This window comes from Takifugu rubripes, chromosome 15 (assembly GCF_901000725.2).
Source record: "Takifugu rubripes chromosome 15, fTakRub1.2, whole genome shotgun sequence".
NCBI lineage: Eukaryota > Metazoa > Chordata > Actinopteri > Tetraodontiformes > Tetraodontidae > Takifugu > Takifugu rubripes.
In genome coordinates this window covers 8,168,056-8,184,691 of record NC_042299.1, presented here as the reverse complement: position 1 = coordinate 8,184,691, position 16,636 = coordinate 8,168,056, and the positions used below count along the sequence as shown (strand labels likewise).

Sequence of the window (16,636 nt, the reverse complement as noted above, 5' to 3'; positions counted from 1 at the left end):
TGCAGGCTCGCGCGGCATCTTGGGAAATGCAGTCTTCGCGGCTTTATGAACGAGGCACCGACGTCATAGCCCCGACATCATGGAAGGAAAATTATGTTTTTATGGATGAGTCCTTTGTTCCTTCTGAATCAACAGTGCCAAAGTTAGCATGGACTTTTTTTTAGAGAAGACAGTTGAAAATTTGATACCAAGGACTTGTTTCTATGAATATGAGCAAGGCCACTTCTCTTTTAGCAGTTTAAGAAAGAAGGAAAGAAAGAAAAAAACACAGTTTTTACATTTCCTAAGTTTATAGAAACATTGATATTTTTCCAGATATATTTGAAAGTGACTGAATAAGTGGCCACCTGGACATTCCTAAACAGAACAGCTCAGATCAATAAACCTACTGCTGGAAGGCAAATCCCAAACATATCCATTTACTTTTATGTGTAATATGAAGTGTATTGTATTAGAAGTGTATTTCTTTGAGATGCCTTTTATTGCACCAGATTTATTCCAGTTAATAAAAAGAAAATTGAAACAAGTGCAGGGAAAGGATTTATAGGTCAATAGCATTTTATATTCTGCTTTAGCTGGTAGTAAATTGCTTAACTTTGGATCTTCTCTCACTCCAGAGTAAAGATTTAAACTATTCTGCCTCCTCTCAGACCAAACATTCCTCACAGCGGTGTAAAGGATGGCCAAACAACGGCAGGTCTGGTAATAAGTAGCTCGGTACAGAGCAGGTCCTGGAATTCACTGCCATGCAAGAATAATATCTGTAAAATATTTCCCTGCTCTGTGTAAACAACATATCTATCAAAGTCAGCACTAACTCCGGGAAGAAACGTGCATCAACAACTATAAACATCTACCCTATAGTGATAGAAGGTGGCCAACAGAGGTCAAACATGTAAATATGAACCAAAATAGGAATCCATCCGGGGACATGCAACAGCGGTTACCATGACAACCTGTCAGAACAAAAGATCAGCGTCAAGGTATTGAAATATGATGAGAGAAACCTTTCGGACTGCGTCTGTATAATCTGATCATCTCCAGAAATTATATAATCAGATATACAGTATTTGTCGTAGAGGGGGGCACGTGTTTGACTCATGTCTGTGTGCAATATTTTCATCATTAAATCGAGTTTCATGAGTGTAAGAGCTAATTGAAGCTTGAATGCTCCCCCCCCCACCGACCAGTAAGGCTCGGAAACACCGGAGGACAGGGGTCTCGGAGCTATAATCTCTTCCCCGTGACCCAGATCAAAAATCCTGAGAACAACTGGACTGTTGGCAGGTCTCAACTCTGCCTCCACCCGCCAGTAAAAACACCAGTAATCTGTCCAAACACATTCTTCGGGATAAATGTAAACCTGTTATATCATCAGCTGAAATAAAGTAATATGAATATGAAATATAAATAAAGAGTGGATACATGTTGATTACACATTTAACCAGATTTTCAGGTCTTGATTGAAATTTTACCAGAACAGACTTCAGCCAAAGCTTGAAGTGATAAAATTCTGACTTAAACCGAATCTTTCCGGGAATCGATTGAACTGAATGGCTTGCAGTGCAAAATACGAACAAGAGGGGGCGCTTTAGTTTAATTTAATGTAAATACGGTATATCTAAAATCCGAATTACAGATAAAATATAAACGAGACTATATGAACAAAACAATCAGTTTAAATCTGACTCTTTGTTCTTCTCTCCTGACAGGTTTCACTTAGGCACCAAACCATTTTAAACCAACTTCGGCTCCTACCCTTAACAGGTCGTCTTTTGCGTTTATCTATGGCAGATTATTTGCTAATTAGCATCCAGGTTAGCTTCAGTTGTTGCTTTTAGACATGGTGGGGTTGTAGTTTGAGTCCAGTCTAGAACTATTACCATGACCTACGACCCGAAACATTTGGACTCTTCTCCGCCATCTTTGATTGGTTTAATTAAGAGCGCGGGAGTGACACGTGATTGAGGTCTTTTTGCACGCGCCATTTAAACGCGTAATTCCGCATATTTTATTGGCATCAGTAACAATAATTTAAGCCTTCGCGTTAAGCTCCTCGTTATCTGCAATCATACGAATCTTTTACGAATTATAATTGTTTTACTGGTAATAATCACAGTTGGAATCAGTTTTAATAAAAATAAAAATATTTTAAGCACATTTTGTCTAATATTAAATGAAGTGCTAAAAGAGTCTGTTCAAATGCCATAAAAGCCATAAACTTTATGGCTTTTATTTTGTATGGCATAAAGAAATACGCTGCTTCATTCATTCTATCTTATTCTAATGTGAATTTCTTTTGCTGTGACATGAATTAATATTTTTTGTTGTAACCTTTTAACCATCTTGACCTCACTGGGCACCAGCACAAACCTACTTAAGGAAATCCTCAAATTCCAATTTTGCAAACAACTACGCAAAACCAAAATAAGAAAAAAGAAGACACCGAATTGCCAGTTTGGCATAGTACTAAATTATAATTAGAGATAATGCATTTACAGTCATACATTCAACAAACCAGAATGATGCAGTCAAGTGCCTGAGTATTAGAAAGGAAACGAAACAACAAAGGAAATCTGAATTCACATCAAGTCACACCTCTGGAGAGTCAATAACAGCAGCCAAACAGGCAATGCAATTGTGTTCAAAGATACAAAATGCTGTCCAGAAGAAAGACTTATAGCATAATTTTAGAGCATCCACAGTCGTGTATTTTTTTCTTTTTCAATACAGAAAACAGTATCAAACATTAGGCAAAGTCATCTCATGACAAAACCAAGAACAAATGCATGCAGGATTCTTTTTCCTTTTTTTCCATTATACTGAGCTTGCATACAAAGGCAGACAGATACAAAATCAAAATCACATCTTGTAGGTTGTGTTCGTTACATATTCATCAGAGGGGGTTTCACTGGGGGGTGGGGAGGAAACGCCAACCACGTTTGAACGCGATGCTCAAAACTCTCCCTCTGCCGGCTTTGAAGGCATCACCTCCTTGGTCACAGTCACATGTTGGTCTGATGGGGGATGGAGATAACGCAGAGATGGGAGATAATAGCAGGAATAACAGGTCAGAAACGCTTCCTCCACGTGGTGCAGGGACCACCGCCTCACCGTTGCACAGTGATAATTTACAAGAATGATGGCGCCACAACACAAAAATCACAGAAAAATCCCGACGCGCTCGGAACATAAAACATTGATAGGATGCATAAATAAGAATAACATGATGTATAAATCGGCAATATGAATTTAATATCTCAATCTTAAATTTGCCAGGGGAAGAATGTTAGCGATACAGAGAATTTATCTGCACATTCCTCTAATAAATGTTAATAAAAGGGGTTGAACGTGTTACATTCTGGAGCTGCATACCAAAAAAAACCCCCAACAAACAAAGAAACAATACACCAACAGTAATATACATCCACATTTATGAGAATAAAAATTCTGCCCTTTTCAAGCCGGCCCATCCAAGTAAATTCAGGTTTCACGGCTTTGATTTCAGCAAAAGTATCTTTGCTCTTGCAGCAGCAAACTTGAACAGGCTGTTGTAAACAATACATGCGTTTGTTATTATCGTTATTATCATTATATATATTATTATATTATCGTTATTATCATTTTATACTAAACGTAAACTTTTTTTTCCCTCCTTTCTTTTAATTTGGCCCTTTGGACAGGCAGGAACATATTCAGCCACTATACAGTTGAAATGCTGTCAGTGAGTTTTCATTTATATGTGTTCTTTTTTCTGTAGGAATGTAAACAAAAAGCTGTGCACACAACAGAGCTGCCCAGTCCACAGAGCTGCCCAGTCCACAGAGCTGCACAGTCAACAGAGCTATCCAGTCCACAGAGCTATCCAGTCCACAGAGCTGCCCAGTCCACAGAGCTGCCCAGTCCACAGAGCTGCACAGTCCACAGAGCTATCCAGTCCACAGAGCTATCCAGTCCACAGAGCTATCCAGTCCACAGAGCTATCCAGTCCACAGAGCTATCCAGTCCACAGAGCTGCCCAGTCCACAGAGCTATCCAGTCCACAGAGCTGCCCAGTCCACAGAGCTATCCAGTCCACAGAGCTATCCAGTCCACAGAGCTATCCAGTCCACAGAGCTATCCAGTCCACAGAGCTGCCCAGTCCACAGAGCTGCACAGTCAACAGAGCTATCCAGTCCACAGAGCTATCCAGTCCACAGAGCTGCACAGTCAACAGAGCTACCCAGTCCACAGAGCTGCACAGTCAACAGAGCTATCCAGTCCACAGAGCTATCCAGTCAACAGAGCTGCACAGTCCACAGAGCTGCCCAGTCCACAGAGCTATCCAGTCCACAGAGCTGCCCAGTCCACAGAGCTATCCAGTCCACAGAGCTGCCCAGTCCACAGAGCTATCCAGTCCACAGAGCTATCCAGTCCACAGAGCTATCCAGTCCACAGAGCTATCCAGTCCACAGAGCTGCCCAGTCCACAGAGCTATCCAGTCCACAGAGCTGCCCAGTCCACAGAGCTATCCAGTCCACAGAGCTATCCAGTCCACAGAGCTGCCCAGTCCACAGAGCTGCCCAGTCCACAGAGCTATCCAGTCCACAGAGCTGCCCAGTCAACAGAGCTGCCCAGTCCACAGAGCTGCCCAGTCAACAGAGCTGCCCAGTCAACAGAGCTGCCCAGTCCACAGAGCTGCCCAGTCAACAGAGCTGCCCAGTCAACAGAGCTGCCCAGTCCACAGAGCTGCCCAGTCAACAGAGCTATCCAGTCAACAGAGCTGCCCAGTCAACAGAGCTGCCCAGTCAACAGAGCTGCCCAGTCCACAGAGCTATCCAGTCAACAGAGCTGCCCAGTCAACAGAGCTGCCCAGTCCACAGAGCTGCCCAGTCCACAGAGCTGCCCAGTCAACAGAGCTGCCCAGTCCACAGAGCTGCCCAGTCCACAGAGCTGCCCAGTCAGGCTCTCCTTCGGTACCACCACTTAAGCTGGAATGAACCATCAGGTGGGCAAGAAGTGTTTTAAAGCTTTGCCCTACTCTGGCCCCTCCTAGATAATCACACACTCAATGATGCGGAGCCACCCTCAACCCAGCGACCTACTGACTGAGTTTGGTGGCGCATGCGCGGCTGTTTGAAGGACTTTAGTCTTCAGTGTGGAGGGCTTTAAATCATTGGGTATAAATATCATTTAGACCACAGGAAGTTGAACACTATGAACTACAAAAATAAAACTTTGACCTTGGAGCCACGATTCACCTCCGGCTTCATTCAAGCGGCCCCTGAAGGATCGGCTGTTGAGACTAATTTAGATAAACGTGACAAGGATCTCTGCAGTGATTCTGGCAGCTGCTCCAGCCCAGAGTAGGAATCCTCAGGTTGTTACAGGACCGTCCTCAGATTCCATCCATCCTCCATCCTCCCCGCTGAGCTCTTCAAACAGCCAGTTCAGCTTCTCCTTCACTATACTGCTCTCAACCCCCCCCCCCTTCTTTCTCCTCCCTTCATTTCAAACCTGAAAGCACAAATCTCCACTCGCCTCACAGTCAGATTCCATGTTTTGGGACCAGGAAAGGAGTAATGGTAATCTGTAATTCCATCTTCTCCTCACCTCCAGGACCCTGAGAACATCTCTGGTAGGTTCCAAGTCATTAAATTGACCCTCCTGCTCCCTAAGATCATCCTCAGTTGGTCTCCTCTTAGACCTCCTCCTCCCTGACTCTGGAGTTCTGCTCCCACCCCACGTCTGCTGGCTGGACTCTAATCTCTACATTTATATCCGGCCTAAAAAGCATCTATTCCAACCGGTCCTGGTCTGCTGTATTTGGCGTCACGTTCCCGCCTTTCACCCTTTTCACTCTATCCTTTGGTTGGTGACCTTGAGTCGCCTGAAAAGCACCTTAAAAAAGATGCTTTATTATTTTTATTATTATTAATTTTTTGGAGGCCTTAAGTGCTTGAGCCAAAGGGGACTGTCAGATGATCTCTGGCTCACCTCAAAAAAGATAAATTAAAAATATGTCTGGTAGCTTTTGAGGCATTAAAAGCACCAATATCCCAAAATGAGGAGAAGACTGACTTTTGTTGTAGATTAAGTGTTCTTGCGATTGGGACCCGGGCTTTGTATTGTTGTTTTTTAGTCAGAAATGTTTATTCTGCTGGAAAATCTGCCTGTTGACATTAGATTAATCCACTACAATCTTGTAAATTTCTAGTAAAGATGATCTCTCGTTTCAAACCTGAGAATTTCTATGTGAGGACACGCAGTATTTGGATTTTTGCTACATCCTGACAGATTCTCCTCTCCTTTATCTCCTTTTTGGGACCTATTTATACTCAGGATCAGAATAATGAGGTGTAAAAAACAACCTTTCCAACCCCGTTAACCACGAAAATAGACGTGAGTGGTTGAGATGAGAGAATGTCTGAAGGGGGTCAAGGGTCACTGTGGTTGACAAATCCAGAGGAGATGATGGTGGCAGAGTGGGGGGAGGGGCAGTAAAATTAAGGCAGTCCTACCTGGTGCACGGGGAGGAGTGTGTGTGTATGTGTGTGTGTTGGGGGCGGGGTCGGGGGTACAGCGAGCTCTTCAGTCATTTAATGAACCGGGTAATTCATTGGTCAGCGTGTGCCAGCGCTCAATTTTCTTGTCCTTGTTTTTGAGGCAGTCGAACCAGTGTTTGAGCCGCTCGCCGTTTGCATTGATGCCCAGAGAGACGCCACCTGAAACAAGACCGAGGGTCAGTCATCAGCAGCATCGCCAGGCGCTGCCTAAACACGGAGGCCCCGGTGTGATCATCTAATGATGAACATCAGCATAAAATCACGTGTGTTTGCCCAGAGGCCGAACCATTGCAACATGACTCTTTAATGTAAATCCTGGAATTCCAGCGGCAAAAGCGAAGGCGCGATGAATGCTAATGTTGACCAGCATTAGCGACTCACCTATGAAATCGTTGGACTTCCCGATATCATAGTCCCACACGGTCACCTCCAGGGTCTTTTTGGTGAGGTCTGCATATTTTATGTCGTAACAGAACTCCTGCAGAAAACAAAGCAGCAGGAAACGAGATCTCCAGTAATCCATCCGTCTGATACCAACATCCAAATTAAAATGTGTGTTTAGTCAAGTGTGCATTCTGCCTCAAAACAAAACACTCGTTGGGCTTTGTATAATCATCCTCAAACCCTAACGTCATTTTCATTTCCTGATGAAAGCGAGTCACGCATCTCTCGCCGTAATTGAGTTTTTATAACTGTTGCTTGCTCCGTTTGCCCCCCAAAAACACAACAAAGAAAAAAACGACATTCAGAACGCGTCAGACGCATCTGGATTGATCTGGATTCCGCGGTTCAGTCAAGGTTAGCGCTGCGCCTTAATGAAATCTGAGCTCGTCTCGGAGGTAAAAGGCCAAGAGGTGATGGAGGAACACGGCCACAGGAAATGTCAGAGGAAATGTCAAGTCGGCGGCCCCGGCAAGTGTTTGTCCGGGCCGTCCGCTCGTGTACAGGTCTGAGCTGAGCTGCCTCCTGAGGAGCCGCTTCAGCCTTGGAAACTATCGGCATCTTCCCCGTCTGCGCTTCAAGGTTCACCAAGTAAATTTCTGGTTTCAATGCGGTGAGACGGAGCCGGTATGACTCAGAGGGGGAAGAGACTTATTTCACTGCAGCGACCAGACTGAACGAGAAACACAATGAAGGTCAATAACAGCTCACAAATAAGATGAAACCTCAGCCTCAGTAGTCTGGAGGAAGGTGGGTATTTTTTTAAGGGATTTTACGCAATGGGATTGAGCAAAGGAGGTCTTAAGCACCAAAATATAAGCAGCAGCTGGCAGCTACTCAGAACAACAAGAATATGAATGGAGCCACTGGCAGAACATTTTCAGACTTCAGTAAATCATGTCTCAGCAGAGCTACACAACAGGAATAGTAAATGGCGGGCGCCACCGCGTCGACTCACTGTTGCTCAGTCTGCACCCAAACATCCATTTTACTTCAGGTGACCTCTAATGAGCCCAAACATACTTGACCCCCAAGCCTGCTCACGTGCTCATGCACCACCCCGAAGCACGGAAGGCTTAGCCAGCACTGGTGTAGCTGGGGGGGAGCGGGCTTCCGAAGGCTGGGATTGCTCATCAGCGAGTCTGCGCACGGACCCCCAACATCAGTCATGTGACGCTGCCTCCCAGTCGCTTGGGCGGTGATTCCAGGTTCACACCATCCAGAGTCAACATGTTTGATCAGGGATAAATTAACCAGCAGCGGAGCGACAGAAACACCGGCCATCTGAATGCGCGGCAGGAAGCAGCAGATATGCGGCTGGCTGCCCAAAGACGACCACAGATGGGTTCATTTCTGCTGCTTACACAGATATTTGGGGATTAATTTGGTGGCTGGAGATTCGGAGGCGTTCTCACAGTTGTGGATTTGACAGAGGATGATACGGGCTGGTAAACACAACGTCGGTCTGCGGGAGAAGCCTAGGCTGTGATAAAATGTGGGTCGTCGTGGATTTTACCTCGTTGAACTCAGGATTGAGCGTCTTCTTTTTCACAGCAGTTTTGTGCTTTGACTTTTTGTTCTCGTCCGGCTTCAGATACCTGCAGGAGACAGAGGAGGAGGCCTCAACAAATTCAGGTCGAAGAGATGCAGATGATTTCATCCATCAACAACAGAAGCGTTTATGTTTATATGTCTGTCCTGTAGAGGGCGCTGTGGCACAGTCCTATGTTCAATTTACGCACGTCACAGGAGTATCAGCGCACTTTCCAGGGGAACATCGATGTTCTCACCGCTGACTCATCTTCTGAAATCACATATCTGCATCCATATCAGGTTGCAAGAATGGATATTTAAAAAAAAGAAAACAAAAAGTTCTTGACGTCTGTTTCAGGTGCACATTTGTAAAAGGCTGTGATTAAATATGCAATTTCAGTGTTTGCAAACCACATTCTGCTCCTGTGGGAATTTTTTTGCCCCACTTTTAAACCCTCGATGCAGATACGTTTTTAATTTTGTTGCTGATTTCCCTTTTCCCATTTTGTTCAGACAATAAAACGAAGAAAAAAAAGACAAACTCGGCGTGTAAATGTGTCAAATGGGCGCATTTGTGCAGCACATCTGCAGCAACGTGGCTGTGTTTGATGGCTCTGCTGGAGTCTGTTGAGCTCTTCTGACATCAGAACTTTAACGCAGTCTCCAGCAAATGAAGGAAATTCTCCACAATTAAAAACAGATCAGCAAAGTTGTCGGACATGAATATCACAATGTGTGTGTGTGTGTGTGGGTGTGTGCCTTCATAAATGATGAACAACATCTGCAGGAAAGGTTGTGTTTGTTTTTCTGTGTGTTTGGCAACTGGACTCGCTCTGAAGTGGCACATGTCAATCCTGCAGGCAATTACAGCCAAGCCGTCAAAATCACTGGCTCTTCCACACCCACACACACACAAACACACACACACACACACACACACGCACTCACACACACGCACACAGACTAAAGAAGAGGGAAGTGGGTTACTGCTGTTGAAACTGCCTTCAGGGAAGTGAGGGCTGAAACTGTTGTTGATGAGGCAACAATCTAATTGCTGTAATGTGATGGGGCCCCCCAGGCCAGATGGTGAATAGTGAAAGTTAGAAACAAAAGCAAATGTTGGAATTCAATGTTTTAGGATAAAAAAGTTCCCTATGTGTGAAATGGTGGGTAGAATTCAGATTTCTTTTCTCTCACACTCAGAATTCTGATATTGGAGTCCGAATTAAACGCGTGGACGATAGTCTCAGTATTTTTCTTGAAAGATTTGGACCAAAAGGGAGAAAGCAGGGAAAATAAATCCTGAGCTGCCTTGACAGATGTGACGGAAGTGAGAGACGCCGTCTGTGTGACGGAGTTTCCTCTCTCCCTCAGTAAATCCATTATCTGCCTGAGTGTCCTTCAAGCTTCAAGCACGATTTCGCAGCCTTAAACTGTTGGGAAATTGTTGCTAGGAAGCTCTCCTCCTCCGCGGGGCTTTTGTTCTGCGCGCGGCCGAGTCAGAAATTAATTTTGCTTTCATTGCTCATCCAGATGAAAAACCTGTTCGGAATTGTTCAGGTGCGACTTTAACGCGACTGCCAGTCTGCTGGCGACCAAACGGTGTCGCCAGACGGCTCAAATAGTGATTTTGAGTTTCTGCTGAGAGGAGAGGAACAACAGGTGGCTCCTATAGCTTCCTACATATGGCCCCTTAATTCACAGATGCTCCACTTAATCGGGAGCTCTGTGTGAACACGAGAACCCTCACGGAAATTTCGCCGTTCCCTTGACGCAGACGGTCGTCGTTACTTTTCTACCTGTCGACGATGCAAACGTAGCCGAGCTCCTGTTGGAAACATTCCACTACGGTTCCTCTCAACCTGCGGAATCTACGCGTCTCCGTGTGTACTGACGTTTTCACATAAGGGTCGGAGAAGCCGTTGGCGTCCATGGCGGCGAGGTGAGCACAGCGGATGATGCCGACGACCAGGCAGGACTTCTGGGTGTTGTACTTGAGGGAAATCATGATGCGGCCGCGCTCCTCCAGGGATTTGTCTTCTGCCTTGTTCACCTACACAGTTCAAAAAAACAAAAGGGGATTTAGGAAGAATGAGGGGCTGAAGCGAGAGGCTCCGGCTCATCACCACAGCATATAACCCCAGATGTAATTTTTAAAATCCCGCTAATCCCCGGCGTAGACACAGAATCATTAACTGGAAGGATTGACTTAATTGTGCTTTTAAATTGCCTCGCAGGAGATCCATCCTCCGCGTGGAGAAAATCAGCTCAACGTCGACGGGCTTCCCGCCGCCATTGGGAAGATGACGTCATCGCAGAATCAGGAGTCATTTGCTATAAACATCTGCTTAATTCCAAACCCCAGCAGAAACCATCCTTCCAGAACTGATTCGAGTCGTTCTGAGGATGATCGTAATGGAAATTGGTCACATGGTGAACTGTGATTTTCCCGTTAATGCGATGCTGCGTTTGTATCTGAACAATCATCATCACAACCTGCCTCAGCGTGAAAGAGCAGCAAACAGGCACCGTCTCAGGATTAATTCTTCCCTCTCTCATTTTCTCTCCATTCTGTCTAATTTCTATAGCTTATGTCGCAATTGTGGCAGAATATTTCTGACTTTAAACAGACAACGGTTGTAACCCTAGAAATGCACGTCGGGGGTGTAAAAGCTGCTCAGTAAAGTTGCTTCTGTGGGTTCGTGGTTAGCATCGGTCTTAGCAGCAGTTAGCCTCCAGCTGCCATCATATCGGTGTGATTGTCTTTCTCACATTCTGCGGGTGCTCAGAGAACACTTAAAACTCTCCAGAGACTACAAAAGACACACTCCAGGGCTCAACTTTTAACCGAAATGCAGCTGAAACCTCCGAGGAAGCCATTTGAGCTGCTTTGACCAACGACTTAGAAAATGCAATTTAGCAGCGGCTGATTGTGCGAACACACACCGGACTTTCCCGCACATCAGCAGTTATTTTAGACCCGCACGTACGGGGAAAGACCATTTGTATCAAGGGCGGAAACGCACAGAAGCAGAACCAATTCAAGCTAATCAAGAGCTCCTTGAAAGTGCATTAAGCAGACACTGGCAGTTTGTACCCATTCAAAATGATATTCATTAGTTTTTTCTTCCATCTTTTAGCTTCCTTTTATGATAAAATGCGAATTAAAACCACTATGAATATAAAATTAAACTTTGGAGACACCGCACCTCCAGAAAATGCTTTTTAACTCCATGTGCTTGAGATATGAGACCAGAGAACCTGACTAGCCTAAAGGGATGAAATGTTTTTCTTTAATATTATTTTAAACCTATAACATACAAGCTGAGGCAACAAAAATGCTTTTATTTTATTTATTTTTTAATCTTTGGGACAGCAGAAGCCCCTACAACAGGTAGCATCTGCTGCATCTTCCCATCCCTCCCATCTCCTCTCAGGTTTATGACACCCATCTCCTTTAACAAGATGCACTTTGGGACATCAGAGTGGTGACACAGGCGCAACCCTCCGGTGGCTGGAGGGCATCGAGGTCAACAAAGCTGACAAGTGACTTAATGTCTTCACGAGCTTCGGCTGATTTTGAGTGGCACAAATGTTCTGATCTAAATGGATGATAGAAAGGTTCAAAGCTGGGCAGGACTGTGGTAGAGAGGTCAGCACGGACACCTGGCAGGACCTCAGGAGCTCAACAGGTCTTCATCCACGAGCTTCGTGTGTTTCTCTGTGTCTCAAATCAGCCCTGAGCGTGATGGGATCCCCCCTCCTTCCCCCACTCACCGGGCCCGAGGAGTAATAAGTGGAACTTGACTGATAATGGATGAACAGGAAGTAGAACTGTGGAATATTCCTGGTGATGAATGCAAACAAAAGACTCGGCTGATGTCGGAACATCATTAATCGCAAACTGAAAAGACGCTCTGGAATTGTCCAGGCGTCTTCTTCCTGTTTCCGTCGGTCCGCTCAAACACAAACCCATTTCCATACACAAACACACCGTCGTGTAGTGTTTGCTTAACAATTCTCAGCTAATTGGACCATTACCTCGGGGGGAAAACTCAATTAGGATTGGCCAGAGGATGTCCATTGATTGAATCCGAACGACGGTAGAACCGAACCTCGGGTGAGACTGTCTGAGGTGAACGGACATGCTGAGTCAACGTGCTGCTCACGCTTCCACAAAAAGCAGCACCAGCAGACGGGGTGTATTCCTGGATGAAGTGTAATTTAAGGCTGAAAGGTCAATGCCCTCGAGCCTTGAATCCATTTCAATTTCTTAACTTACAGTGTGAAGTGGGGGAAGGAATAATTAGCCGCCAGGAGAGTTTCCCTCACTACTTATCTGCTTTCTGGAGCTTGACAGAACGAGACGTTGTGACGAGCGCAGACGAACGCGCTCCCCCTTTGTGCCACGTGCGATTAGAGAAGCCCTTTGTAATCATGCGTGGGTGGTTTTAGCAGCCTGGAAATGTACCAGGAAGCTGTGGCGCCCTGGTCACTGTGACAATCATGTCTGTATTCTGCACGTTCTATTTACAATATTAACACAGGAACTAAACAGATGCAACTGTAACTAAGGGGTCACTGCTGTGCTTGCCTTAATTCAGCCTAAGGAGCATTCGGAGCAACTTAACTGGCAAGAAGCTGTGAAGACCAGCTGGATTCGGCAGTAAAGTCTGTAGATTTTTGTATACTTTGACCACGTTGGAGGAATCCAGTGACAGTTGCAGCTAATGAGAGTTAGAATAAAGGAATTGAAGCTGCTGCACCAGCAGCTGGTGAATACGGCGCCGAGCTAAACCGCTAAAGAGGCAGATTTTTCCCTCAGGAGTGACGCAAAGCAGCAAAAAGAGGAGAAAGGCGGCTGAACGTTGGACTTAGCATATGTGTCGGCAAACAGCTGCCACATATGCTAAAGTCAGTATTGTTAGGAGCTTCTTTACGCTGACGAAAAGTGAGGAGAAAAGCCAAAAAAAAAGCCCAGCCCTTTACCCTCACGATGGGGCAAATGTGAAGACATGAATAAAAACATGGCCGCCGATGACTGAGGGTTCCTAGATGAGCCTCATTTCCATGAATTCAACAGAGTTTCCACCGCTGGTGACGTTGCTCAGCTTCCCAGAGAGGCTAATCAATGATTTTTAAGCAGTGTTTTGTCAAATCCGCAAAGAGATAATGACCGAATCATGAGTTGAAATTAAAATGCAACAGGGCAGACTGTGAATTAGTGTGTGTCTGACACAGCTGTCCAGCTGAGCTGGCGGAGGAGAGAAGCGCATTACCAAGACCCAATGATCTGAGGCGCTGGCAGATTAAGCCCGAGAGACTCTCCTCCAGCACTGGTGTCAATCCGGAGCTCAGCCTGGCAAACACAGACCCGGTGGTACCGTGACACCACTGCGATGGAATACTCACATCTCACTGGTCGTTAGTGCCCTGATCACAGGGGGTATCAGGCCTGGCAGGAAACCACGCCAATCAGTGTCGGAAAGTAGAATCTCTTCACTACTGTGGCCCAGAACATCTGATCTTTGCCTGACTGACACCGACCAGGAAACAAGTCGTTTGCCAACAAGTTTCAGTAAAGAGAGTCTCTGAGGTTGATCCAGAGACACTCATTAGTTCGTCGGCCCGAAAAGGACCAGAGCGAGACCCTAAAGACGACTTTAAAGTATGGATTTGCTCGCAGGCGTCAGGTTTTTCTGCTCAGGCTGTGACGGTGTGATAGACCACATCCACTCTCGGCTCCACGGTGAGCAGGTCTGCTTTCAATTTTCCATTCCCTCATTCACATTTACTTTGGTCGCGCCTGCAGCGACCTGCGATCCATTTTCAGTCCGCTGGGAGCTCTGAGCGCACCTGACTGACGGCATCTTTTAGAAATACCATCACACCACACTTGGGTTCCTACCATAACTTTAAGTTCTTCTACTGTATGCGGAGAATATAAAACATTTAAAGTTCAGCCATGCTGGAAAATAATGGAAAAGAATATATAAAAATCGTATTGTCACAGAATTCACCGCATTTTCTATTATTTAGGGTTTCTGTACAGTGAGTTGCTTTAAACTACAAAATAAGTCTGGATATACATTAAAGCCAGAGGCTTCTGAGGCCTCACAGGTAATATCACCCTCAGTCATGAAGCACTAAATCAAGGCTTTGCATCATATCCTCTAATGCACAAAATACAGAAGGTAAAAATGTCTCTGTTTGAGCTTCAGCTTCACTTCCTTCGCTTATTACTTCCTGAGGATCATTTACAACTACACCATAAAGGACGGTACTGGAAGAGATAGAAGCTCAACCAAGAAGCAGTAACACGTGAAGATTTTAACCATAAATCCAACATATTAAACAGAATAGAGTAAATTAGGCTGTCGTTAACACCGCAGCAGCATTGTTGTCTGTTGCTAAGAGACGCGTGTGTGTCGGACTTACAGGTAACTGTTTCTCCAAGCAGTTGTTGAAGTTTTTGGTCTGGTTGGGCTTCAGCTTCTTCAGAGGGATTCGTGTTTCGCCGATGAACTCATTGTGGCGGAATTTATCCTCGTCGCACACCGAGATCCTGTCGACAGTGGGAAAGAGTGGGCGGAGTCCAGAGACGACAGGCAGAGGTTTAGTAGCAGACAGCTCCAGCCTGAGCCCGTTACCTTCTGACACTGGGACGAAACACTTCCCAGGAGCCTGAGGTGAACTTTAAAATGAACACAAGCTGGTAGTCATGTGATCCAGCCAAGCCTGTGACATTTTCCAGGCGGCCTTACTAATTCGCACGTTTATTAACAATGATGGCGTTAAGACAAAGTCACTAACGAGTCACACCATAACTAAGAGTGAATTAACAGAATATGAAGCAGTGAGTGAGTTTCTTTGTTCTGATTCTGCCTCTATTTTAAGGAAACAAACACCGTGAATGGGTGGTTCTATAGGTGTTTTTTAGCCTCAATATTAGGGGACACATTGGATTTCACCTTCCGATATTTCACAGGCCCTCAAATTTGCTTCTGAATCACGATGATCATTAATTTAAGAGTGAAAGCTGCTCGCGACAGTGTTAGTAACCGATCAGGAAACACTGAGACGTGAATCTGTACCTATGCTGATTTAATCCCATATTCCACATATATGGAACAACGTCACAGCTATGCCCAGTGGGGACCTTTGCTCCGACTTCAGAGGCTGTAGCTCCTTATGCTTTAAAGCTATTTCACTGAATCTCTAATGAAAGGTGGCTGTCAGGTGTAGAGCACCCTGCCACCCCGGAGTGACACCGTCCACACCCACGGCGGCACCATTCTGGTGTTACTCCACAGCGTCTGCTACGAGTGTTTCTCCCTCTGCACACTCTGCCGCTCCACACTGGTAAAGGTGCAGGCTAACACCTATTAGCATCGTTAGCAGCAGTGGCGGCATCAGCAGATGTGAACCGTCGTATGTGACATATGGGGCCGGATTCAAGGAAGTTCGAGGAAACGAAGGAGTGTGGCGTCTCTGCGGCGGAGGGGCTTTGATGGACCACCAAACACTGGATGAATGTCAACTTCCTTTTAAATCTGATATTCTCCGCTGATCTTCTGTCACAATTTTGAAAGGATTAAAACTAAAACATCTCCGAATCATTATAATGTCACCGGCCCGTATAAAACAATAACAGATGTTTTGGAGAGGTTGGCTTGAGCTGCTTCTCGCGCCACCATGAGCCCGTTAATCCACATAATTACATTTCTCATTATGTGTTATCCTTTTGGTTGAGACGGGAATAAGAGAAGGTCAGGGGTTTCACTGGTTGAACAGACAAGACGCAAAGGAAAAATTGAATTCTCGTGCTGTTTTAATTATTTCGATCTTGGAATTATTCCCAATCACTGGGTGTCCCACAAGACTGCAGGCCCAAATTCAGGTTTTTTTTTATTTATACTGGTGTAAATTTCATTTTTAAGGGGTGTAAAAAAAGCCTGAAGTCCACTTATCAGGACACAGGCGGTGGAGTATTACAGCGCTGCAGCCACAGGAGTGATTACACATCTATTATATAACCTACTTCCACATCACCGTTAACTATCTGGCAAAAATAAAAAAAGCTTGTTGAGTAACACTTCTATTGTGTAACACTGTCC

At 45.3% G+C, this 16,636-nt stretch overlaps 1 protein-coding gene and 1 long non-coding RNA gene across 3 annotated transcripts in view; one reads left to right on the top strand and one right to left on the bottom strand.

Annotated features, from left to right (window-relative positions):
• Positions 1 to 4,610: 4,610 nt before the first annotated feature.
• The window catches only part of doc2b (double C2-like domains, beta), a 53,168-nt gene continuing 41,142 nt past the window's right edge, over positions 4,611 to 16,636 (bottom strand). For both annotated transcript variants that reach the window (XM_029848957.1, XM_003970856.2), the window contains 5 exons: positions 14,958 to 15,084; positions 10,415 to 10,572; positions 8,503 to 8,584; positions 6,927 to 7,023; positions 4,611 to 6,704 (listed from right to left, as the gene is read on the bottom strand). In XM_029848957.1, the coding sequence (XP_029704817.1) occupies positions 6,571 to 6,704; positions 6,927 to 7,023; positions 8,503 to 8,584; positions 10,415 to 10,572; positions 14,958 to 15,084 (598 nt within the window). In that variant the 3' untranslated portion in view covers positions 4,611 to 6,570. The remainder of the gene's footprint in view (positions 6,705 to 6,926; positions 7,024 to 8,502; positions 8,585 to 10,414; positions 10,573 to 14,957; positions 15,085 to 16,636) is intronic.
• On the top strand, positions 7,033 to 8,836 carry LOC115252794 (uncharacterized). Its single transcript, XR_003891123.1, has 2 exons — positions 7,033 to 8,481; positions 8,581 to 8,836. It is a non-coding gene; the product is annotated as an uncharacterized lncRNA (long non-coding RNA).